General features: G+C 46.5%; 1 protein-coding gene across 8 annotated transcripts in view; it reads right to left on the bottom strand.

The window, feature by feature from the left end:
* The window catches only part of KBTBD12 (kelch repeat and BTB domain containing 12), a 79493-nt gene that overhangs the window by 495 nt on the left and 51646 nt on the right, over positions 1-27352 (bottom strand). For 4 of the 8 annotated variants that reach the window (XM_057505890.1, XM_036911557.2, XM_036911559.2 and 1 more), the window contains one exon: positions 12849-15558. The exons of 1 other annotated variant lie outside the window; for it this stretch is intronic. In XM_057505890.1, coding sequence (XP_057361873.1) covers positions 15377-15558 — 182 coding nt within the window. In that variant the 3' untranslated portion in view covers positions 12849-15376. Of the gene's footprint in view, positions 1-12848; positions 15559-18750; positions 18903-22168; positions 24124-27352 lie in introns of those variants that run through there. 3 more of the 8 variants (XM_036911560.2, XM_036911561.2, XM_057505875.1) reach the window with 2 other exon arrangements.

Genomic DNA, 27352 nt, shown 5'->3' with positions numbered 1-27352 from the left:
AATACCAGCAGCTCACTCATGTTTTATTTTCATTTCTGTCACTTTCAGGAAGCCTAGAGGTAGTCATTCCAGGGCAGCAGCCATGTTCCCTGGTTTCAGACTCCTAGCTTAGACTCTGTGTGTGGCATCTCATAGTCCAATACAGCTGCTCAAGGTCCAGCCATACATCTATATCCCAGCCAGCAGGAAGGAAAAAGAGGAAAAGGTCACATTTTCTACCCTTAAAACCCGTTCTAGAAGTCACACAAACTTCCATATATATCTTATGGGCCAGAATTAAGTCTATTATCTAAGGTAAGACTGTCACATGGCTGCAAGGGAGGCTGGGGCACATACAGCTTACACTGAGTAAAGTCCGCAAGCCTTAAGTGCAGCTTGATAAATGTGTACATATGTCTGTACCTGGGTCACCCAGGACCAAGGCAGAGAGTGACCTTCAGTGCCTCAGCAGGCTCCCTAGTGTGGCTCCCAGTTTTAAGATCTCCCCCAGGTAACCATGATCCTGACCTCTGTTGATACAGATGACTTCTGCCTCTTCTGGAACTTTGAATACACCGAAACAGTCAGCATGGGCCCTTGTGCCTGGCTTCTTGCACTCGACCTTATGTCTGTGAGATTCATCCCTGCTGTTGCATGGAGTAAAAACATACCCTTTCAAAAAATGCTATGTAGTATTCCACCACAATTCATCAGTTCTCTTGTTGATGAACATTTGGATTATTTCCAGTTTGGGGCTGCTATGAACATTTGTGTGCATGTCTTTTTAGGGGGGAGCAGAATTGCTGAGTCTAGATATGTAATCATTATTTCAGGCAGTCACGTATTGAGCTAAAATCCATAAATTCATAGTATCCCATTATTATGGAAGAAGAGAACACATACTGGGAACTAACCAGCAATCCTATGGCACCACAGTCTACATTCGGAAAATGAACCATCCTCCCATTCCCACACATAGCTGTCTGCAAAGACCACCCCTCCTCTCTCTCCAGCCGGAGCTCCCACTCTGCCCTGCCCTCTCCCTGTGGTGCCAGATGCCTCCTTCCTGGGGCTCTTTCTCACACTGCCCTGTCTCTTGGGCTGTGCCCTCCTCCTCCTTTCCCCCCTGCAGCCTCCCCTCACTCACTCATCCCCTGAGCACAGCACAGGTGTTACCACCCACACGCAGCCTGGCCCCCAAGGTGGGACCAATTTCTTTATGCCATCGGCTTCCATGGTGTGATGTATCTTGGCAAATCCATGGAGCAAATTCACCTTGTTGTAATTACCTCATAGCACCCCAGATTTATAACTAGAGGCGTCCTTAGACGTCCTGAAAGCCCACAGCATCTTGTCCAAGTACCTGTAAGGTGGCTGATCCCGCATCTCAGTATCTCCGGGTCTTTACTTCCCCCTGCCTATGTTCCCCTTTCTCTCCCTTTCCCTCCCTGATCCATCATTTCAATAACTAAGAACTAATGTCCTAAGATGTAAGAGAAAAGACCTTAAAAGTTCTCATCACAAGAAAAGAATTTTAAAAAGTAACGTGTGGTAACACAAGGTAACTAGACCCCTGTGGTAATCATTTTGCAATATATACAAAAAAAAAGAAAAAGAAAAAGAATTAATGCCCTTGTCCCTCTGCCTTTCAAAGCACGTGTCTGGCGAAACCTCAGCTGCTGAGGAACCAGCCATCTGCTTTCTCCTCCCTGGGCTGAATGTTACCGGGCAGACTGGACCCGCCGTCAGCCCACCGGACCTCAGGCGGCCCCCTGCTCTGCCCAGAATGTCTCCCTCTGTTTCCTTGGTAGTTCCACACTTCTACTCTCTGTGGTGACTTCCCCACCCCCCTTTAAAATACAAAAGCATAATTTACATACAGCAACATTTTTTCATGTATGGTTCTGCAAAATTTTGACAAATGCATACAGTCAGTCATGCAATCACCACCACAATCAAGATACAGGAGTTCAATCATCCCAACTTCCCAGGGTCCTTCTGTGTCTAAGCCCTCCCCCACTCTCAGCTCCTGCTCATCACTGATATGTTTTCTGAACCCTGTGATTTCGCCTTTTCCAGAATGTCACACACATGGAATCATAGTATGTAACCTTTTTGACACTGGCTTTCTCCACTCAGGACAAAGCATCTGAGATTCACCCATGTTGTTGTGCATCTCAGTGGTTCATTTTTTGGGGGCAGAGTGGTATTCTGCGGTACAATGGATCCCAGGTTATTTATTCATTCACCAGGAGGGCATTTGGGTTGCTTCCAGTTTTGGGTAATTAGAAGAAAAACCACTTTAAACATTTGTGTACAGGTTTTAATATGAAACTGGGTCTTCATTTTTCCTGGGTAATTATCTGGGAGTGGGGCTGCTGGGTTATAGGTTTCACTGAAAAACTGTTTCCAGAGTGCCTGTACCCATTTGCATTCCCACCAGTGTTGTACGAGGGGTTCAGTTGCTCTGCATCCTCACTAGAAATTGGTCATGTCAGGTTAGTATGTCATTCTAATGTAATATGTTATCATGGTTTTAAATTATATTTTCATAATGACTAATGATGTTTCATGTGCCTATTTGCCATCCATATACCTTTTTGGTCAAGTATCCTTTCAAATCTTTTGCCCATTAAAAAAAAATGTTTTTGGGGTTTTCTTACTGAATTTTAAGAGCTCTTTATATATTCTGGTTAGAGATCCTTTATCAGATATATGTTAATGGAATAGTTTTCTCTGAGTCTTTGGTTTGCCTTTTCACCCTCTAAACAGTGGCTTTTGAAGAACACATAAGTTCTTCCTTTTGATGAAATCCAATTTGTCATTTTTTTCTTTAATGGATTGTACTTTGATCACATCTAAGAAGTCTCTGTCTAATGCAAGGTCTCAAAGACTTTCTCCTATATTTTGTTCCAGAACTTGAATAGTTTTGTGCATATATTGAGGCCTATGATCCATCTTGAGTTAGTTTTTGATTACATGTAAGGTCAGTCACTTTATTTTTTAATTTAGTTAATTTTCATGCAAGTAATGCATGTACAGCTTTGAAAATACCACATGTCTTAAAACGAAAGGCAGAATCCCATGACCCATTGTGGAGAAAGAGAAGGTTCCTATGGCCAGGATTCTCATCTGGCCCTGGTTGGCTAGCCCACTGCACACATGTGGGCAATACGTTATTACTGACTCTATATAAAGAGCTCTGCCCAGTGCTCTGGGCTGCATGGCTGCAGGAGAGCAGAGGCTGGGTGGGGCAGGGTCTAGGAGAGACTGAGATGGCTGCAGGGGGCAGAGGGGCCCAGAGGCAGGGATGCTCCCTGCATGCAGACTCGCTCCTGAGTGGATGGGATTCTAGTGATTGACCTGCCACCGTGGGAATAAAGTTGGGTATAAACCCTTTCACCCCAAGAATGTTCCGCTGTCATTTTCTCAGTCTCATTGAATCCATAGTGAACTTGCCTGGGGCTGAAACCCATTGGCAAGACACCTAACTCCATTTCAGATCCCCATTCCTCAAAGACAACTATTGTCACCTCATTTAATTTTTTTCTTCCTGTATTTACCTCCGTGTCCCTTGCTTATACTTCTCTTAGTGACTTTTAACTTCAGGCACTTTCTACTGACTTCCTACCATGGAAAATTAGGTTCTCTTTCTTACACATGTCTCTTACCCCCACTCCCACCCCCGGGGTCCCAATATAGCTGTACCACCAGTTTGGCTAATTCAGTGTGCAGTGCTAAGGTCATCATGACTATTTATATATTAAAGGCAAGCAAAATAGTGTTTTATGATTCCATTGCCATCCTCAGAATTTTTTTCCCTCTTACACATAACAATTCATCTTTTTTCCATTTGTTTGGCCCCATAGTGCCTGTCTCTAGCCCCACAGTCTTTGACAGACTCTACAGTACCTCTCAACGTAGTGAAAAAATCAGGTCCCTTGTAAGGGTTCTGTTCGTTCAGATCCCCGTCTGCTCGTTTGCGTCCTGTGCCAACTGGCGCCCTCAGGCCCACAGCCCACTGGCTGGGCTGGGACTGCTCCTACCGGGGATGTCCCTGCGTGGCTCCCGGGTGCTGCATATCATTTCTTGGACATCAAACCTTCCTCTTTCCTGGTGAAGTTGCCCTTCCTCTAGCATGCCAGCTTGTGTGCCCAATATAAATGTTTTCTTTCTACTTTTGCCCTTGGGTGGGCGTTCAGTTGCTCTATAGAAATATGGGATGGAAGTCAGTTTTCCTCAGTGTTAAAGTTGCCACCACTGCCCTTGAGAAGTCTGAAGCTATCACAATGGCTGATTCTTTGTGTGTGTCTTTCCCTCTCCAGAATCTTCTAGTGGAAGTGGGGTAGACGGGGTGCAGGCTGGCAGTCAGGGGCCTGGGAGCTGAGTGGGAGAAAGGGTTGGGCGTTTCCTCTTTCACTCTCAGACGCTCTCACAGCCTCCCTGTCTTCAGCTGGGCCTCGCTGCCCCATCCAGCCTCCTCTGGTTCATTTCTCCTGACGAAGGGTTGCCTACAAATAAAATACACTTAAAAAAATCTGGCATGCTCAGTTAAATTTGAATTTAAATTTCAGATGAGTAATGATATTTCAGAATAAGTGTGTCCCATGCCACACTGGGGACATACTTATGCTAAAAAATACTGTTTGTGGTTTATCAGACGTTCAAATTTAGTTGGGCATCTTGTTTTTTAATTTGCTAAATTCAATATCCAGAGGGCAACTTCTTTTTTCCTGCCAGGGAAGGTCAGTCACCTCGTTGAGAGGGCTGGGGGAGGGGTCTCTGCTAACTACTCACAGGCTTTGATTTCCAACCCAGATTTCTATATAGCAGCCCAACTGTCACCCAAGGGTGAAGGTCACACGTTTCAGTCACACCAGGTCTTCTGAGCCAGTCCTTGGGTTTCCAGCCGCTCCACACCCGCTGCATTCACAGGGACTCAGGACTCCAGTCCCCGTGGCTCCCACCCCAGCAAGCAATGGGCAGGGAGAGGAAAAGGAGATCCCTCTGCTTGTCTGTTTACCAAATTCTGGAGTTCGTTAACATTTTGGCTACTGTCTCTTTCCTTTTCTCTGGGGCCTGGTGGGTTTATACGGTTTTATTCTTAAATTCTTGTTTCAGTGGCATGTCCTGAGAGAACAGAGAGAAGTTTTGGAGTAAACTTTTGGTAAAAGATACACAGAAAAGCATTCAAGTCATGGGTTCAGAGCTCAGTGAATTTTTACAAAATGAACACAACCATGTCCATTCATTTCCTATTGTCTGAGGCAGCTGTGGTCACACTCCAGGCCAGGACAGATTACACTAAAGGCGTTAAAAATGAGATCAGCAAAGGGAACAGTCACACGGTGGGAGGCCCAGGGGAAACGGGCCTCCTCGCAGTGGGCTCACACGGGACACACTCAGTTTCCTCGGCAACATGTGTGCGATGCTGCTAGTCAGGACTAGAGACGCAGTGGCCAGCTTTCTTGGAGACTGATCACGTAGGCACCTTCTGGCCAGCATGTAGTGGAATTCTAGATGCCAAAAGGAAAGCAGGTGTTCAACATAAAGCATATTTATTGTTTGCATAGATAATGAGGCACAAAGAGCCACTCATGTCAATTAGGGAGTGGGAGCCTTTTGGAAATCAAAGCTCCTAGATGCCAGCCAAGCCAGCCTGGTAGGCAGCCCTTTCAAAAGATAGCGGTCAGGCCCGTAATGTTAGCTCTTTTCTGCCCTCAACCTTCACCTGTCCTCCAGGTACATGTTGCAGAGACTAAAGTCTAGGCCAGTGTGGCCAAGAGGTCAGGGGCTCCTTTTTCCCACCCAGCTCCTGTTCCCGGAGTAGAGGCTCTTCTCAGGCATGATGTGCAGAACGCAACGAGGTCCCTATTCCCATTACTCCAGCTGGTTCATAGGGTGGGATTCCAAGCCAGGAGAGGCAAGCTGAGAAGCCAGAGGCTGCTGCCCCCACCAGGCACCCTGTCCACAAGCACGTGGTCACTCCAGGAGACTCCCTCCCTCTGCCACAAACATTCATGGAGGCGTGTCACGGGCCAGGCAAGCAGGGCTGGGGTTGTGAGGCGGTCAGACCAGGGAGCTCAGTCTGGTGGGACGGCAGCCCATACCTAGATCAGTACTCCCCTGTGGGCCTTCCAGCGGTCCCACCGGGCTGATGGGAGTGGCCACAGAGACAAGCCTTGGTTTGTGAGTTTCTCGAAGCAGGCGCAGTATACTGCCTGTGGGAGAATTTGGAACGCTTGGGGTCGGGAAGCATCCAGGCGAAGATGGAGTCTGCTGTCTGCCCTGCCCCACTGCACTATTCTCTCTCCCTGTGGGGTGCCCGATGAGGTGGGAATCTTTGTCACCCATGTTGTTACTTTTATTATATACATGCGCATCTCTAAATCATATATAGTGTCATTTTGCATGGTTTAAGCTTGACCCAAGCGGCACAATCTAAAATCTGTGACTGGTTTCCATTTAGTACTGTTTCTGAGATTCATCCAGGCAGACATGTGCCTGCTGGTTTGTTCTGTTTAACTTCTGCAGGCGGTTCATTGGCTGATTGCTGCGAGAGTATTTATTCATTCTGTTGAGGGGCATTGGGGTTGTTTTCTTACACCCGCCCCGCCATGACAAAGACTGCTGATGGGAATACCTGGTGTTTGCCAGGCGGGTGGTCTGGGGCAGGGGTTTCTCCTGAGTCTGTACCCAGGAAGGCTGGCAGGGATTTGCACCTTCGGCTCTATCAGGTCATGCCAAGCCGTCTCCCAAGAGGTTGCTCTACACTGCACCCCACTGCATGCACCATGCCAGTGGGGGTCAGGGCGGCACCCTCAGCCTGGCCAGTTAGTCTGCTTTCTGCCAGCGGCGGGGGAGGGGTGTGAAGTGGTAACTCTTCCCCGTTGGAATTTGCTTTTCCCTGAATCCTAACGAGGTTGAGCACCTTTTCATTTGTTTATTGGTCACAGCAGGGTCCTTGCTCATTTTTGTCTCCCATTTCTTCCCAATTTGCTTTGCTTGTCGTCTTGTAACCTCAGTTACCTTGTTCTAGACACGTCTTAGGGACTTTGTTGTTCTTTCTCTTGCTTCTCCGGACCCCAGCTCTCCGGTGGCGTCGCGAGCTTGCTCGGATCCTGCAAGGTGGCTCCCCGGCGCCCAGGGAAGGAGCATGGTTCTGGGGTCAGGGCTGCTGCGCCCACGCCTCACTGCAGGAGCGCTTGGCGTCCAGCCGACAGCCGGGGGAGCGGTTCACCTCCCGCCGCCCGGGAGCCGCGGGGAGGGCGGGGGGCGGGACCGGCGCCCAGGAGGGGGCGGGGCCTGGGCGGGGCCCCGTGAGTCCCAGGTGTGGAGACTGGGGAGCCGGCTCTTGCTACCTGGGCTCTGCCGCCCCAACTCTTGGCCAATAGGACAACGACCCCTGTTCTGCCTGAGGGCCCTGCCGGGGGCTGGAGTGTCAGCCTCCTCCCCTACCAGGTCCACGTCCGTTTTCCACGTGGCTCTCGGGTTTTCTTCTCCATATGCTGTCCTTCATACTACTTTTAACTGAACCAAAAGCAGTCCTGGCAGCGCGACCTCCCTCCTCCAGGGATCCTGAAATAATTAGCGTCCTCGGCTCTGGGGTCCCGCGTGCCCCGTGTTTCACACCCTGCTGGCAGCGGCTGCGGGCCCCCGCGGTCTGGTCCGGGCGGGGGGAGCCGGGGGAGCTGACACCCTACACAAGGCGGCCCTGTTGGGTGGCTCCGGCGGAGAGGGCCAGGGCTGCAGGGCCGAGAACTGCGGGCCCCCAGGAATCAGCCATGGCTGCTGCTCAGAGCCCTGGGGTGGGGGAAGAGTGGGCCTGTGGTTGATGGGCGCAGAGGGGCAGGTCTCGGTGTGAGCCCCGCCCCCAGTGTGCGCCCTGCTCTGTGACCACGGACAAGCGGCAGGCTTCCTGTCTCTGAAATGGGAAGGATGCCAGCATCGGCTGCAGGGCTGGGCAGGCTGCTGCTCACGTCTGGGGTCTGAAGCACAGGGGAGGTTGGGGGGTGGGGTGCGGGCGGGGCTGGGCACCCAGCCTGGAGCTGGGTGTGTTAACTGTTATTGATCATATAGGGAAAAACCTCCAGCAGGCAGTACACAGTGATCTGAAAGGATGCACGAATCTTAGTGTACAGCTGTGTGAATCCTGAATGTGTTACACACACACATAACCATCTCCCAGAGCAAGATCTCAAACATTCTCACTAATTTCCCCCGTTCGCCTATTTCACCCATTCCCCACCCCCTCCCCATATGTATTTTTCTTTAAGACACTATAAGTGCAGAGTTCAACTGCTATACAGAATATATAAAACAGAAATCTGTTTTTTCCCTCCCATCCCTGATGCCCATCTCCTGGTTCCCATAGTCCTGGAGGGATGTGCTATACCCGCTTCTTAGGAAGCTTGCCACCTTGCACCCCCCCACCTACACACACTCATATACATACCTATGAAATATATACATATTGGGAAAATGCTTAAAATCTGCCAACCCAGAAAACCTCTTCACAAAAGCAGGAGAGAAAGAAAACAATTTTGTTAGTAAATAAGCATGGAATGGGGCCACCATATGGATGACAGGCAATCTGCTAAAGAGATTGCAAAGAAAAAAGATAGCCCACCCTTCAGACAGCCTGGCAGACCCACCCACTGCACATGTGGGAGGTGCCTTCAGCCAAAGGAAAAGGAAACATCTATCCTTCGATAAGCAGGCAGTTGGACCTTGGGGCCATGGCTTGAAACCCCTTAGGAGAGGGGAGGCAGGATGCACCTTCTGGTGCTTACGTTTTAGAGAAGGCCCTTTGGGCTCTGAGAAAGCCAGTCCTGGATGCAAAACTAGCAGGAGCCTCACTTAGCTTTTAAAACAGATTTCCATACGTCTCAAAGAGACAGGGATAGCTTTCACCATTTCAGCCTTTCTAAAGGAAATGCTAAAGACGGGGAGAGGGTCCCATTTCCCTTTTTTTGTACCAGATAAGATTCATTTCTTTTCTTTATAGACTTGTATTTACCCTTACAATGCACTGCCCACACCATACACAAACACACATACATACATACACATGCACACACTTATACAGCCATACACACACTTACACACACTCTCACACACATATACCTATACCCCTGTATGTACACACACAGAAGCTGTATGCTCACTCGTATAAATGCATACACACATCTACATGGACATGCACATATTTTATGTGTTTATGCACATGGGTGTGTGTGTCTGTGCAAATGGGTTCACAACCTTGTTCACATCCCACAGATGGAACCAGGTTATGTACTTAGTTCTCTTTCCTGACTTTTCATTCAACATTGTACCACAGAGGGTGTCCCTTCTCAGTCCAGGGGAATCATGATAATCAGACCCCTAACCTTTTTGCATGCCAATACTCCCCTAGGTGCTTTATCTATATTCATACTTCTGACCCCATATTCCAAGAAGTACATCCTACTATATCCCCACTTTGCAGAGGGGGCAATAGAGGCTCAGAGAGGCCCAGAGGGACACAGCCAAAGCTGCTTCCTGTCCTCAGGCAGCAGGCATCCCGCTGCATGCGAGCCTGTGGCTTATTTAGCAGACCCACCAGAGCAGGGGGAGGGGGCCAGGGAGAATGCACTGGCCCTGCTCAGCCGTGTGGGTTTGTGCCCTGTTCTGCCACCAGCTCCTGGGTGGCTTTGCATAGGGGCCTGGAGTTGCCCTTTGGTGGGTGAGGGGCATCAGGGCCAGCTCCAAGTGCTGCTGGCTCAGATGGCCCAAACCTGCTGGCCCTTTAGCTCCTGAGACCCGAGGCCCACCCCCAGGCTCCACTGGAGGCTCAGGCATCCAAGGCCTTTCCAGCAGTAGCAGGAAGCCATGGCGTTGGGCACACCGAGGGCACCTGCTCATTGACCCAACCTTTGTCCTCATCCTCAACCACGACCGTGGCCGGCCCTCCCTCCATCCTCTCCTTTCAGTTGTTAATTCTGGCTTATGGTTTATATTATAAGCGGGAGTAAACACCAGTCGTAGCTGAGCATGTAGTGACCCGCGGTTAATTTCCTCTGACACAACAATTCAGTTTCTCTGGGGTTAATGATTACCTTACTGTTGTTAGTATTTTTCCATCTTGCTTAGCCTTCTATGTTTTGAAGAGACTAGAGAGGGAAGTTTCTAGAGCACAGCCTGGACCTTGGCAGATACCCAACAAGTGCATGTGGCCAGAACGAGGACATCTTGATGTCGTAAGTGTGGAGGTGGGGAAATCATGACAAAGGGCACCGGCTGCTGCTCTAGCCTCTTCATCGCTCCCCACGGGCCTGGCCTGCACAGCAATCCCAAGACAGGTTAGTTTCATCCATTTGTTGCAAAAGGGGAAACAGAGGCACTAAAGGTTCCGGGTCACAGAGTAACTGGCAGAGTGGGGTGGTGCAGGACACGGCCCTGGAGGGCTGCGGGGAGAAACAGTGTCCAGTGCTCCTGGGGTCAGCCGGCAGGGCCACTCCCTGGGGTCAGGCAATGCTGCCCCTGGGCCCAAGGGTGGTACACACACTGCCTCAGTCCATCCTCCAGTGTCCTTGCAAGTGAGGCAGGAATTCTTAGTGCCATCATCCAGGAAAGGACATGAAGGCTGGGAGAGGGGGTAGGGGAGCGCCATGGCCTCACAGCCAGGAGCAGGGGCTGGGATGGGAACTGGCAGCCCCCAAAGCGCTGCCCAAGCAGCCCGGCCTCTGCCTGGCCCGGGGCTTGCTGTGCGGCATCCTGGCTGCTCATAGGCGGGGTGGCGAGCTGGGAGCCCTCGGCGCCTCCGAGTGCCCGCTCCTCGGCCTGCGGGCGGGAGAGTGGGAGAAGGCAGGAGGGTGGGGCCTGCCAGCTGTTCTGAGACAGAAAACTCTTTTTGGTGTGGAGGGGTGCTGATTAGAAGGTATGTGTGCTCATATCTTAATTCCCTTTTTCCTGATGAAAAGTCATGCATGTAAAGATTGGAAACCACTTAGGTATAGTTGGTGCAAAATTCCCTATAATCCGACCCTGGCCAAGATGATCACTGCTGACAGCTGGGCATGTTCTGCACGGGGTCAGTGGTCTGCTTACACTAGTACCTGGAAGCCCCACCATTTGGTCTGTCCTGACCCTGATTTCCCCACTTGGTGATCTTAGTTGGCATGTGCACATTAACTTCATTTTTTAAACTAGTTTATAGTAATCCATTAAGTGGCACAATGGTTATTTATTTAGCAAATCTATTATCAATGTCCATTTAGAGAAATTTTTTTAAAAGATCCAGCCTCCTCAATTAGAGAAGTGAAAATCACAATAACAAGAAGGTATCATTTACAACCACCCTACTGACAAGCAGAGGTTGGACAAGCTACAGGTCGGGGCGCGCAGTGCTCCTGTGACACCCCTGCTCTGCCGCTGCGATGCCGAAGCAGCCAGAGGCGATCCATACATGATGATCGTGACTGTGTTCCCATAGAATTTTACTTACAAAAACAGGTGTTTGGTGGGATTTGCAGAAAACAAAAGTGTTGAACTGCTGAGAGAGAAATAGCTAAGAAGTGACTTAAGATTATAAACCATCAGCCAGGCATGCACAACTCACCTCCCTGCGGTGAACTGCACCACCTTGTCCCCAGCTGCCCCAGGGACCAGTACTGTCCACGGCCTCTCTTTTGGCAGGGGGACCAGGTGTGGCTTTGGCAGGGGAAGGAGTATCAGGAGATCTGGGGCTGCAAGTACCTCAAGGAGCCTGAGCATGAGGGAAACTCATTGTGCCGGTTAGAGCCTAGCAAATCCCGTGCTGGCTCACCCGGTGGCTCAAAAATGTCCCCAGGACCTGGCTCTTTCTGTCCCCTATCCCACCCCCTTGGGGATGACTGGGGATAGGCTGGGGACCAATGGCAGCCTTCTGGGTCTCGTTCCTCCTCATGGCAGGAAGGTGGCCACGGTTCCAGGGCACTTGAAGATTTCAAAAGACGCATGGGAAAAAGAGTCCATCTCTCCCCCGACACCTCTTAACGAGCAAGAAACCTTTCCTAAGAGCCCTCCATGGACTTCTCTCTATGCCTCTGGCCAGGACTGTGCCATAAGGCCACATTAAACTAACCACGGAGAAAGGAGCAGGGTTCTGTGGCTGCTTCGTGCTCGGTAGGATTTACCCGTGAGTGGGGCAGGGTCCTTGGGACTGGGAACGAGACGTGCAGGCATAGCTGGGGGCACAGCCAGGGTCGGCTGAGGCTGGCAGACAAGTGGGGTGACTTGACTGCACCCTGATGCCTCTCCTTTCTCCTGGTGATCCCCAGCCAGGCCTGGTGTGAGCAGCAGGGCCACCCCGCTGGTGGGCTCTCTAAGGAACCCTGGCAGAGGGGACGAGCCCCTTGAGAGATTTTTCTGGTCTTTGCTTTTGGCCAACTGGCTGTTCTCTTGTGGAAGAACTGGCATCTCTCTGCCCTGTGAACCGGTCAGCACCCCGCAGGCACCCTGTACTTCCCACTGCACCGGGTGCGCTGTTCCAACCCGCACTGTGGAGCTGCGGAGGCCACCTTGGCTTCCCTGACTTGGGGTCCCATGAGCTGTCACTGACAGAAGCCTGCCCGTGTCTGCTGTCACCCTGCTCGTCTGCGTGGGCTGTGGGGCGGCTGTTGAAGGGCCTCCTCTCCTTGCCCTGCTTCAGCCGCCTTGGAAGTGGGGCCACTGCCACCCCTCGCCCACTGCACGCGTCCTGGCCTCTGAGGGCCGCCCCCCCATCTCCTGGCTGGTCATCCCCCCACCCCCCGGCGATGCCCAGACTTCCTGGGCACAGGAACCCCCTCCTCAGAGGAAATTTGCATTGCATTTGGGAAATATGACCAAATGAGAAAATGCAAGCCATCCTTCATTAGTAAAACTTTATTTTGTAAGTTCAAATTTGAAGCATTTGCTTGTTAGAAAGTCGATCAGTGAGAACAGTGTCGCTTTCCTGATGGACACAAACTGCGCCCGGGGTAGGCTGACAGCGGAAGCGCCCTGGTCATCCCCCTGCTGTGTTGCTCAGGGTCAAGCAATCCCGCCTCCCCAAGACTGGAAGGAGGGAACAGTTAAGTTTTATGAGTCCTCCGGGCGATGACGAGACACCCTTCAGCTAAAGTGGAAAAAGGAGGGGTGGGGAAATGAGGCTTCAAACTGGGATCTCTAACGATATCCAATACGAGGTGAGCGGAAGTGTCTTGTCTGTAATTACAAACGTGCAGGACAGGAAGCACCCAGAGCCCAGAGCAAATACTGACGCAAAGCCTCGCTTGTTCATCCGATGCCCACCTCAGCTGCCTGGCTGCCGGCTCCGGGAAATGAAGGACTGTGTCCCTGAAATCCCAAGAGATTCCACTCAAGTCCCGGGTTGTTTGGGGCGCTCTGCTTTGAGAAACGCTGGTTACAATGGTCACGGTAATAAAAACAAGAGCTGCTACAGAAGGTCTACTGTTTCTGAATCAAGCCGGCACTTTGCTCGGCACCTTCTCACTCAGTCCTCACACCAGCGCTATGAAGCATTTTTCTTTCCATTTTGCATTTGAGGAAAATAAGGCTTTGGGAAGGTCATTTTGTCCACGGCCACACCATTAGCTAAGTAGAAAAGCTGGGGGCTGGAGCCTAGATTTTGTACCCAGTGCATCTAGAAGATGTATCATGACACTCCCAGAAGGCCTGCCCGGTCCGGGGAAATGTGGCAGCTTCTGGTTTGTTCCAGCAAGTGCAGCGGTTCTGTTATGAGGAAGTGCGGGAAGCAGAGATCTGGTGGCCCCCAGCTGGCATAGCCCCCCAGGAGGGTCTGCTCCGACTTTGCAGGGAGGGAAAGAATGCAGAGATTATGGCCTCCACCAGGGAGAAGGCTTAGCTCGCTGAAACTCAGATTCCTAGACATGCTCGAGAGCAGTCTTCAGATGGAGAAATGCTACCCCACGCTGGCCACACAAAGGTCCACCCATGTGCCACCAGGGCACAGCTACAGAGAGACAGGGTCCCTGCTCTCCTAGCATCCAGTCTGCCAGGGGACAACCACGCTGGTCTAAGTGGTCCCCCCTTAAGGAGGCAGCAACAGGTTTCCATCTGGACCCGCCTCTGCTGCCTGGTGGAGCAGCTGGAACCTGGGCACCCGGGCTAGCGGTCACCACAGACCCAGCAAAGAAGTTCTGCAGCAAAGGAGAGCTGTCTCAAGCCAGGCTGTCCCCCTCTGGGAAAATGTATTGACCGCTCCTATTTACAAAAGAGTGCTGTGCAGTGTGGAAGCCTTGAGAAGTTGTTGAAGAACAGCTACCAAATGCATTCTTTGAATCCACTCTGCTTCCAGAAGTATAGATAGTAAGTAAAATGGATGCAGTGTCCCAGGTGCTGTTTAAATGTCATCTCTGAAATACATTTTGGGAGTAGCTGCTTTCTGATTGTGCTCAACTGTGGGCTAAAGAGGCAGCTCCATGCTTTCCCTCCAGTGTTGGGGAAGATACTGCCAAGGCTGGATCCAAGAGGCAGCAGGCAGCCGAGGCGATGTGCCTCCTCTCCTCCACTGCAGGGCCCCGGCTGCTGCTGGTCTAGGACAGTTGTCTTTAGCCAGGGCCAACCTGCAGAGGTGTGTGTGCTGAGAGCCAGTCCAGGGCAGTCCAGTCCAGGACACTTACCGACCCCAGGGAGGGCTGGGGCTGTAGACCTCCACTTCTCTGTCCCTGACGGGCACCTGACCCGGGGTGGCAATCCTCCGCTCACTGCGGTGGGGGCTGAGTGCCAGGGCCGCTAGGAAACTGTAACCCACCGCTAGTTCCACTTTGCACAACGCTGCCACAGTAGAAGGGTATATTCTGCATGTGAATGGACAGTGTTAAGACTGAGGCCAGAACAGAGCACAGAGAGACATCTACCCTTAACCTCACAATTTTGAGACTGTGCTCAGAGACCACGTCCAGAGTCCTGGGTCTGCCTGGTATTGGTCATTTAGTTACAACTGGCTTTTCCAGCCTTAGTAGCAGAGTGTGTAGCCCAGGCCATCTGGCCATGCTCTGTGCCTTTGCTCAGCTATTTCCATGGCCTTATCATGGGACTGCTTCATCCTCATCCTTGGAGGCCCAGGTAATGTTTGGTAACGTGCCCTGGAGGCCCCAGCACTGCGAGGCCCCTCCTTCCCCTGCACTCCTGTGGCACCCTCCCTGTGCACTTGTGCCATGGTCACACTCAGCCTTGTAGTGTCTTGTCCATCTTCACCAACTGGAGGTCCTTGAGGGTGGACCGTGCACACTGAGCACCCAGCACACACTGCTTTTTTCACATGGGCCACTATGCATGCAACACACGTCCTGGGTGCGGGCGGAAGCTGTGGGCTCTCTGTTCCTAAAGCCTCCTTTGCAGACAAAACAGAGGCCGCAGAGCAGTGCTGACCTCAGTGCTCACCGCCTTCTTCCACCAAATCTGAAGGCGGGGGGATGAGGTCTCGGGGATTCATCCTGGCCACCAGGCAGACATCATAGCTGTCATGCATGAGGACATTGACGGCTACAATGTTCCATTGGTTTTCCCATGGGTCTAGCTCCAAGATTTCTTTGGAGATAACCTCATGGCGGTCTGAAAAATAGCAAAGGAGGAACACAAAATGTCATGGGGGTGTTAAATTCAGAAGTCATCATCACCATATTAAACAACTTCCTCTAAAAGGCATTATGCCCCCCAAATGAATTGAGAAGCTGAATAAACATACTTTAAATGGAAGAAACAGTGTTCCTGACATTTATAAAACTAAGCAGGCCATGTTGCAACCCACATTCTGAATTTATTCAAGACATACTGACAGGATGTACTATGTTTAAAGCTGAAAAGCAGTTTCAGGGCCATGTTAGTTATTAATGATGTGAGCAAAGGATGAAGTTGTCCTTATTTCTACACCACGAGAGGAGGTACAGCTGGAGTCATGTGACTTCGGGTGAGTTGTTGACTTTCCTGAGTTTGTTTCCTTGTGTGCAGATAAGGTTGCTAAAACACAGCCCTGAAACAGAGAGTGCACACTCTAAGTGGGTAATTTGAAGTGAGTTCAGTGAAGGGACTGTTGGAAAAGTGTGGGCAGGGTTTAGGAAGGCCACAGGGAATGGCACAGAACTCCAGGATAAAGAATAACAAGGGCCATAACCACCCCTTGACTTGAAAGGCAACAAGAGGAAGGAATGGGTACTGGAATTTGAGAGGGCAGCTGCCTGGCAGGAGTGGACTTGGGTAGTGGAAGACGGATGCAGCCATCCTCGACCACCCCACAGGGAGCGGTAGGGAGAATAAATACCCAACTCTACCCTCCTTTCACCTAACAATTTCTGCTCTTGTCTCCCTCTGGCTGAACCCAACCAGAAGCCAGAGTGGAAAGGAGCCCACAAATGTACCCCACACAGGTCAGCTTCACAGGACACAGGGCATGATAGGAAAGGGACAGTGTAAGTCCAGAGGGGCAAAGGGAAGATTTCCAGCCTAGATGTCTATTTCACAACTTCATGTTGATTAGAGGAAAAAATGTGGGTAAAAGTGCCCAGTCCTGCCATAAAAAGTCAATTTTTGAAAATGGTTCATGTGCTTGTAAAGGATGTATATTTTGTAGTTGTTGGGTGCAGTGTTCCATTTATGTTTATTAAGTCATGTTATTCAGCTCTTCTACATATTTACTGATTTTTTTGCAGGTTTATTCTGCCAGTTACTGAGAACCATGTAAAAGTATCCCACTACAATTATGGATCGTCTGTTTCTCTTTTTAGTTCTGTCAGTTTTCAGTGTGCACATTTTGAATGTTATTATTAAGTACATATAAATTTTATCATTTAAAATATATCATTATGAATGATCCTTTATTCTAATATTATAAAGAGTAAAGAGTATGATTTTTAAAACCATTTTGACAATCTTTGTCTTTTAATTGGAGCATTTAATCCATTTACATTTAGTGCAATTAATGATCTATTTCAGTTTAAATCTACCATCTATTTGTGGATTGTCTGTCCTTGTCTCACTTGTTTTTTTCTTTTTTCCTTTAATGCTGTCATTTGGATTGGCTGAATATTTTTATCATTCATTTTCTTTTCCTCCTCTAATCTAAGAATTATAAACCCTGTTTTTATTCATTTGTTGGTTATCCTAGAAGAAACAAAACAAAACATGCATACTCAATTAATCAATATCTACAGATAACCAATACCTTGACCCTCCTCTTGGAGGGCCTCAGAATAGTTTAATTATATTTACTTCCCTTCCAATTTATTAGCTACTATTGATGTGCATTTTAATTCAATGTATTTTTTAAACTACTCAGTACATTATTATTATTGTGTTATACAGTAAATGCTCATTTGGAATTAACCCACATATTTACACTTTCATTGTTCTTTGCTCTTTCTTGCATCTTAGACTTTTCATCTGAGATAATGTGCCTGAAGTATGTATTTTAGAGGATGTCTTGCAGCAGTTCCTTTTAGCTTTTGTTTGTCTGAAAATGTCTTTATTCACCTGCATTTCCTGACAGAATTTTTACTTCCCAAACACCAAAAAATAGTAAAAGCATACAGTTCATTGTATGCTTACTGTGTACTGGCTGCTTTTGAAGGACTCTATTAAATCATCCTCATAAAAACCTTGTGGAGCACGTACTATTCTTATCCTTATTTTACAGATTAGGAAAAACTTAGGCCACCATGGTTAAAAACATGGCAGATGTCCAGTTTAACTGTTCCGTCTTCCTGCTTGTTTCTCCAACTAAGGTGAAATAGCCTTTTCTGTCTCATTTATTGCCTTGATCTTGGAGTGTGTCTTTTACCATTGCCACACCTGGGTTGTTGTTTTCTGTTAGCTGGATGAAGGCTTCTAATGTCCTTATTGAAATTAATGCAGTCTGGCACCCTTTAAAACTTAAGGGCAGACAGAGTTTTCTTCATCAGCTTTTCTTCCTTTTGCTCATTTCAGTGTTTATTGGGGAGACTTATTTTTTGAAAACAATGTATGCATATTACCATCTTTCCTGGAAATCTCTTACACAGAATGAAAATTATTGTACTAGCTGCGAAGTAAAGAAGATATGCAGTGCATTTTCTTCACTATGAAAGCTCTAGGAGTTTCCTAGACTGCAGAGCTGCTGTGTGACTGGAGATCTGGGCTCTTGAGAAGAACACAGAACAGTCAAAGCTCCCACCCAGAATCCCCTGAATGCCTCAGGGAGCCACCCTGGGTGCTGGCCTCAGTTTCTACCCTTACAGAGCTCATAAAATGAGGGAACAAGGGTTGGCATTTATATTTACTTACTTATGTGAATTTGGATTCTTGAAATATTAACACACTTAATAAGGAGAAAGCCCTTTTCAACTGAATAATTTTCCAGAATTAGACACACTTAATGCAACAGCATCTTAATTATTAAGGGAATTAGGAAGGTCTCCCTGCATCCCACCCCCTCCACCAGTAAGCAAGTCAAAACATTATTTTACATGAAGTAAATAAATTATTCACATGATTTTTTTTTTAGTTAAATAATGAAATGTCAACAAAATTCTATGTGTGCTGTAGACTGTCCTGGGTTGGGACCCCAAGTGTTTTAGGGGGTGCTTTCTGTTCTGTTGTTGGAGGTATGTTGGTGGAAACATTTGAAAAGCACACTTTAGTCTAAATTTCATCCTTGAATTCACTGAGGTTATCATAAAACTGACAACTAAGGGTTTTTCTGAGTCCTTTGTAGAATTTTCTTTTTACCTCCTCTTCAATGAAATGCTAACTTGCTGTTTCATTCATTACAGAAATATTGAGTACATTTCCCATTGCCCTATATGAAGCTATAAGAGAGGCTTCTGCCATGCTTAAAAGATGTGCATCTTCTAAGCAGTAGTTCATTCTTCCTTATGGACACTGCAAATCTATAACAGGCCTTGCTTTCCTTTTTGCTTTGGCCCCTAGCAAGATCAGAGACAAAAAATAAATAAGAGATCATATGTTACATATATATGTATCATATACAACCACCATGTTGTAGATGCCCAGCTTGTGGGGACTTTGGGGACATTGGCATACCAACCTAACCCATGTTGTGCTTGATTTTATTTTTCTATCTTTATTTTCCCTTCATCTCATTTCCTGATTTATTTTAATATCTATCTTACTGTGTTGTATGCATCTCTATAAGCTATATCAAATTTCAGTCTCCCCGACACTTTTCTGATCCCTTAATTTTTGGTCCAAAGAGATGCTGGGGAGTTGCCTTAGCAAAAAATGAATAACAGTCTTATGATACATACACCCATTGGAACACTATACAGCTGCAAACATGAACAAGACCCCAATTACCTGATATGGAGTGATTTCTGGGAGAGATTGTTAAGCAAAAAAGTTAAAATGCCTAGTTTTAAAGGACCTCCTCACATATTGCCTATCAGCTGCAAGGGGAAAACGCAACTATATATAGTGGTAAAATTAGACAATCTCTTGACCAGGTGAATAAAATTAACATAGCCTCTGAAGCCTGATTTGCCTCTAGATGTGATACCCTGAGAAGGGCGTAGCAGTTATGTGATAGTCTGGCCAGGACTATTACATGACCTGAATTCAATCACAGGGAAACACTAATCAGATAGCCCTCAAATGAGGAAGATTTTATTAAAAAGGGGAAAGATTGTATTATTTTAACATGTCAATGTTATAGAAGGCTAAAAGCCATATGGAGAAATATTCCAGAATTAAGGAGACCATGAAGACATGTCAATAGGACACAATAGCTGACCCTAGACTGGTACAGAGAGGAAAAAAACCTGCTATAATGGGCATGATTAGATCAACTGAGAAAATTAGAATGCTAAGAGTGGAATAAATAAAACTATGAAATCAATGTTAAAATTCCTCAAATTGTTAGTCATACTGTGGTTATGTAAGAGCAAATTCTTATTCTATAATCTCAAATATTTAGGGGTGAAGAGCATGAAGCATGCAACTCACATATGGTCAGAACACAATTATGTCTGTCTGTGTAAGAATGTATACACAGACATAACCAGATGTACAGATTAAGTGATTGTGCAAATTTTAAATAAAACAGGGAAAATGTTAACAATCGTGAATCTGTTAATAATTCAACAAGTGAAGAACTGAAGAACTATTCACTTAGCAATAAGTATGTGAATAGTTAACAATTGTGTATTCATATACCTTTTAATTTGGCAACTTTTCTTTAAGTTTGAAATTATTTCCAAATAAATTTTTAAGAAGAACGGAGTTCTGTAAATTCTTTTCTCTCATGGCCATTGTGATGTCAATGTTGCAAACAGCAATAACCAACCCCAGGCCTTTTCTGCTGCCTGAAGTCCAGCCAATAGCAGATTTTTTCAGCCTTTCCTAGCTTGCTAGTGCCTGGAGAGAAAATTGTCTTTCAGGCTTACAAATCAATGTTAATCTTCAAAATTTGCAAAGATTCATAAAACCCGTGTAGATCTATATGCCAGCTCAGCACAGCACAGAGAATGAGTTCCTCCTCTCAGATCCATTCTAGAAAAAGGAATTCAAAGCCAGTGATCACATGGTAAGAAGACACTGGTGTTAGATGAGACTATGCCAGTTGGCTAAAAACTGAATCTGTTCAGATGTATGTTCTTAATTAAAAGTAACAAATTTGTTTAGAGGTGGGTGGTTAGGATGGTGTAGGAGAGACTGTTAGCAATGTCACCAACACATCGGCTGTCAGCTGTGTCCCCTCCTGTGATCACTGCCCCAGAACATGCTGATTACATCCACCTGCTATCCTCTGCCTGAGGCGTGCCCCTCAGCTCAGGTGGGGCACATCAGGAACAAATAAATCAGTGTGAGGATAAATACCTCTGACCCCTCATTGACTGGGAGGGAGCAATTCTGAGGCGTGTTCCACACTGTCCCCCTGAGTTTTCCAATGTGACTGAGCCCCGGTGCCCCACAGTGGTCCCATGCCAGGGAGTGCTCTTTCCTTTTCTCTCTCTCCTCTCCTGGTGCTTCCCAGAATGATTTTCACCCAAATCCTTGTTTCCATGTCTGCTTCTGGGGGAGCCCAACCTAAGACAGACGATCGCTTTTTTAAAATTAGAAAATGAAGCCAACTAGTGTGGAGGGAAAAGAACAGGTTCCGTGGTGTGGAACGAGGGATCAGTCCCTTAGTGGTCAGCTCTCCCTCTGTGGCAGGAGGTCCTACCAGCTGGAGGGTGTTGCCTTCCTCATGGCCCAGGCATGTACCAACCCACAGTCCACTGCTCTGGTGGGATAACAGGGCTGGATGAGCAGCCAGCAGGGCAGGGGAACCTGATGGCCATGGAGCCACCCTGCCCTGGTCACAGGGGGTCCCCAAGAAGAGCATGGATGGAAGAGAAGCAGCAGGCTCAGCATGAGGAGCAGTAGAAACACACACCTGTGGGTTCCTCTCAGTAAGAGTTTTGGAACCTTTCAGTTTCCTACTTTGCTTTGGTGGCCAGGAAGCTTAACTAAATTCTGGAAGGTTTTTCCAGGTTAGGGGTCTTGCTAATGGGTTTCAGCCCTGGGCAAGTTCACTGTGGATTCAGTGTGACCAAAGAAATGTTAGCAGAACATTCTTGGGGTGAAAGGGTTATACCCAACTGTATTTCCATGGTGGCAGGTCAATCACTAGAATCCTGTAATCCTGTCCACTCAGAGCGAGTCTGCACGCAGCAAGCTGGTCTCTGCCTCTGGGGCTCTCTGCCCCTGCAGCTGTCTCAGTCTCTGTCTTTGGCACTGCCACCGTTCCAGTCTCATCTCTGCTCTCCTGCAGCCTTGCAGCTGTGCCACCGCATCACCCAGAGCACTGGGCAGAGCTCTTTATATAGAGTCATAAACAATGTATTGCCCACACGTGTGTAGTGAGCTAGCCAACCAGGGCCAGGTGAGAATCCTGGCCACAGGAACATTCACTTTATCCACAGTAGGTTTTCTGATAAAAATTACCCCCTCTACTCACTACTAAACATGGTTTTAGTTTACTGCATCTATGCTTATTCTACAAATTGCCTCATAAATATATGGTATTGTGGGGGGAAATGGAAGTTCCTATGGCCAGGATCCTCACCTGACCCTAAACTACTTGATGATATAACTGGCCTGCTGCTAGGCTACTGCCTCCACACCCATGGGCAGTGAGCTATTATTGACTGAGTCACTATATAAAGAGCTCTGCCCAGTGCTCTGGGCAGACTGCTGGAGGCAGACATGATCCTAGTGCTTGACCTACTGCAGGGAGAACAAAGCCAGGTAATAAACTCTTTCATCCCAGGAACGTTCCATTGTCATTCCTCGGTCTCACCAAATCCATAGTGAACTTGCCCCGGGGCTGACAGGTATATGTAAGGCTAAACAAAAGTAGCAACTCTCCTTCAGGATATCACAATTTCAGTTCAGTTTCTCCAGGGAGAACCAACAAAATCAAGGGGATAACAGACAAATTCAATCTGATTATATTTAACTTTGTAGTCAATAGTCCTATGAACTAAGTAAGAAGTTGATAGTATAGTTAGTGGCCACCAAAGCTTTGTTGTTTTCTCAACTTTTTATTTTGAGAAATTTGAAACAGGCAAGTTGAAAGAACAGCACAATGAATATCTAGAGACTCTAATCTTGATTCAATAATAGTTAACCTTTTCTCATATTGTTACTTCCCCCCATGTATACATGGACACACACATACACACACATAACACACACACACATTTTTCTCCTGAAACCCTTAAAAATTAGTTGCAGACATGATACTTCATCCCTAAATACTCAGCATGCTTCTTCTAAGAACAAAGATATTTCTTCACATAATTATTTATCATATCTAAGAGAAAACATTAATTCCATAACATTAAATAATATCCTGTCCACATTCTAATTTCCTCAGTTGTCCCCAAAATGTCTTACATAGCTGTTCTTTTCAACCAGAAGCCAGCAAATGTTCACACATTCTATTTTATTTTCATGTCTCTTGGGTCTCTCTTCATTTAGGAGGGCCCCTGTTGTTTTCTCCTATAACATTAACTCTTTTAAGAGTCTGAGCCAGTTTTCTTGTTGAATGTCCCACATTCTCAATTTGTCTATTTCCTCATAGGTTCATTTAACTTGTTCCTCTCCTGTGTAGTCCTCATGAAATGGAAATCTAGAAGCTTGATTAGATACAAGTTAAGCATTTTGGTGGAGGTTGGGGGAGCACGAATCCCTCCTGTAGTATCACACAGGAAGAAAATACTATACAACTACCTCATTACTGATAGTTAATTTGGTTACAATGGTGGCCATCCAATTCTGCCACTGTAAAAGTAGATCTTTTTCCTCATTGTAATTAGTATTAGTATTGTGATTAGTATTGGGTAATGCTTTGGTGTCGTGTTAGTCTCCTGTTCTTTATACCCTTTTGATTAGTGCTTTTAGCATCACTGATGACTGTGCCTGAACCAATTATTGCATTAGGAGTGGCAAAATGATGCCTCTATCTAGCCTATCATTCCTTCTACCTTTATTAGTTGGATTTTATTTAATTATAGTTAATTTTGACTTTTGATGTTTAAATTATTCCAGATTTGACCAGTAGCTGCTCTTTTAGGCCAGCTTCTCTGTCTTTTAACAGGACTCTTTGAGTCTGACAGCTCACTTGCTTTCTGGCATAATGAATTATCCTAAGCTCACTTCGCAGTTCCATGCTCCACACCTGGAATCTGCTATTTTCCTAAGGAGCATGACTACATTCTAAGAAGCTGGCTCAAACCATTAACCCACTAATGTAGCAGCTTCCTATTTTGTCCTTATTTAGCTCCTTCAAGGCTGGGGCTGCATACATATTCATATCTGAACTCTGGAGCTTAACATAGGCTTAATACCTATCAGGCATTTGATAGAGGTTTGTTGAATGAATGAACAACAGACATTAGCCAGGGCAGCAGTTCTCAACCCTGACTGCATATTAGAATGATCTGAAGAGCTTTTAAAAAATACTGATGCCCAGGCCCCATACCCAAATGCTCCGACTTAATTGGTCTGGCATGCAGAGGCAGTTTAGCCTACTGGTTGAAAAATTACAGACTTTGAGGCCAGACTATCTGGGTTTGAATCCCAGATTCAACATTCATCCTCTATGTTGTGACTGCTTTAGGTGGCTTCAGCTTCTGCAGTAATCTGTAAGAGAAATGACAGTATCTACCTCAGGCTGGTGTGAGAATCAAATAAAACAATATATGCAAAGTACTTATAGCAGCCCTCAGCAGCACCTGTTAGCTGCCCATTTTATCCCACACTTGTAAGGGACACAATTAATTTTTGAAACGATTTCCCAATGCATGATGTCTTTTTGATAATTCAGGCTGTCCTCTGCAGCCTTCCCAGCATTAGTAGCAGGTCACAGGCTGAACTGCAGAGGACAGAGGGTTGGTTTGAGGGAGTTCTTGCTGGACATATGAGGGAGGCAGTGGGCTTCTCCAGTCCTGGGTAGAGGAGGGATGGAAGTTATCCCTGGGACACTGGAACTTATCTAAGGAAGATGGTGAAATGTGTCAGATGGGTTGAAGGGGACAGAAAGCACAGGGACTTCAGAGTGGACTCCATTAGGGGACCCTGCCAGAGCCCTGGCCCACTTTGGGAGCTGGTGTAGAGCTGAAATGAAGATGCAGTGGGCTCCCTCAGCCTGCTCACCCAGGTCCTGTGTTACCTTGGAAGGGAGGGAAGAGTAGCAACAGATCATAAATAAGTGTGTGCGCCAACTGGCTGCTGCAGAGGGTAGGGGGTGAGGGGACCCTGTACCAGAGAGCTAGGGGGAAAGAGACTAAAAACAGAGGCTGGAAGGAAGATGCAGGTGACTCTCAAAGAGCTAGTAGCTGCAACAAGAGCCAAACTGGGGGCTTTGTCAGTGGGGAGCCTGCTGAGCCCTCTGGGAGCAACCCCTCTCTAAGGGATGTACATGTATCCTGGGGGCACAACGGAGCCAGAACACTCGGGAGGGGGGCTTTGGTATTTAGTCCATCATGATTATCACCAAGAGGCCTGCTGTGCAAGTCCACCAGTCCCTTGTAAGGTGGGACTTGCATATGTCAAGCATGGGCACAAGAATCCAGCAAGTCCCTAAGGCCAGAGTGTTGTCATCTCTTGGAAGCTCTTAGGAGCAGGGAATAGGTTCCTGCCACTAGGTGTCATATGTTACCAGTCTTCTCCATTTGTCCCTGGAAGCCTAAGTTTCTGTCCCTGGAATGAGCCATTCCTTCCTCTTCCACTCAGACCCCACCTGCATATTCTATCCCTTAGGGCAATTCAGCTTAATTCTCATTAGTGTAAAACTCAAAAGCTATGCTAACAAACTGGATAACCTAGAAGAAATGGACAACTTTCTAGAAAAATACAACCTTCCAAGGCTGACCAAGAAAGAAACAGAAAATCTGAACAGACCAATTACCAGCAAAGAAATTGAACTGGTAATCAAAAAACTATCTAAGAACAAAATCCCTGGACCAGATGGCTTCATCGCTGAATTTTATCAAACATTTAGTGAAGACCTAATACCCATCCTCCTTAAAGTTTTCCAAAAAAAAGTAGAAGATGGACTACTCTCAAACTCTTTCTATGAGGCCAGAATCACTCTAATACCAAAACCAGGCAAAGACACCACAAAAAAAGAATATTACAGACCAATATCCCTGATGAACATAGATGCAAAAATACTCAACAAAATATTAGCAAACTGAATTCAAAAATACATCAGAAAGATCATCCATCATGATCAAGCAGGATTTATTCCAGGGATGCAAGGATGGTACAATATTAAAAAATCCATCACCATCATCCACCACATCAACAAAAAGAATGGAAAAAACCACATGATTACTCCATAGATGCTGAAAAACCATTTGACAAAATTCAACATCCATTCATGATAAAAACTCTCAACAAAATGGGTATAGAGGGCAAGTACCTCAACATAATAAAGACCATATATGACAAACCCACAGCCAGCATCATACTGAAAGCCTTTCCTTTAAGAACGGGAACAAGACTCTCCCCACTTTTATTCAACATAGTACTGAAGGTCCTCGCCACGGTAATCAGACAAAACAAAGAAGTAAAAAGCATCCAGATTGGCAAGGAAGAAGTCAAACTACCCCTGTTTGCAGATGACATGATATTGTACATTAAAAACCCTAAAGAATCCACTCCAAAACTACTAGAACTAATATCTGAATTCAACAAAGTTGCGGGATACAAAATTAATACACAGAAATCTGTTGCATTCCTATACACTAACGATGAACTAGCAGAAAGAGAAATCAGGAAAACAATTCCATTCACAATGGTATCAAAAAGAATAAAATACCTAGGAATAAACCTAACCAAGGAAGTGAAAGACCTATACCCTGAAAACTACAAGACACTCATGAGAGAAATTAAAGAAGATACCAATAAATGGAAATACATCCCATGCTCATGGATAGGAAGAATTAATATTGTCAAAATGGCCATCTTGCCTAAAGCAATCTACAGATTCAGTGCAATCCCTATCAAAATACCTGCAGCATTCTTCAATGAACTAGAGCAAATAGTTCTAAAATTCATATGGAACCACAAAAGACCCCAAATAGCCAAAGCAATCCTGAGAAGGAAGAGTAAAACTGGGGAGATTACACTCCCTGACTTCAAGCTCTACTACAAAGCCACAGTAATTAAGACAATTTGGTACTGGCACAAGAACAGAACAATAGACCAATGGAACAGACTAGAGAGCCCAGATATAAACCCAAGCATATATGGTCAATTAATATATGATAAAGGAGCCATGGATATACAATGGGGAAATGAGAGCCTCTTCAACAGTTGGTATTGGCAAAACTGGACAGCTACATGTAAGAGAATGAAACTGGATTATAGTCGAACCCTATACACAAAAGTAAACTCAAAATGGATCAAAGACCTGAATGTAAATAATGAAACCATAAAACTCTTAAAAGACAACATAGGCAAAAATCTCCTGAATATAAACATGAGCAACTTTTTCTTGAACGCATCTCCTCGAGCAAGGGAAACAAAAGCAAAAATGAACACATGGGATTACATCAAACTAAAAAGCTTCTGTACAGCAAAGGACACCATCAACAGAACAAAAAGGCATCCTACAGTATGGGAGAATATATCTGTAAATGACATATCTGACAAGGGGTTAACATCCAAAATATATAAAGAACTCACACACCTCAACACTCAAAAAGCAAATAACCCGATTAAAAAATGGGTGGAGGATATGAACAGACAATTCTCCAAAGAAGGAATTCAGATGGCCAACAGGCACAGAAAAGATGCTCCACATCACTAATTATCAGAGAAATGCAAATAAAAACTACAGTGAGATATCACCTCACACCAGTTA

This window comes from Manis pentadactyla, chromosome 1 (assembly GCF_030020395.1).
Source record: "Manis pentadactyla isolate mManPen7 chromosome 1, mManPen7.hap1, whole genome shotgun sequence".
Lineage (NCBI taxonomy): Eukaryota > Metazoa > Chordata > Mammalia > Pholidota > Manidae > Manis > Manis pentadactyla.
This window is presented reverse-complemented; position numbering and strand designations above follow the sequence as displayed.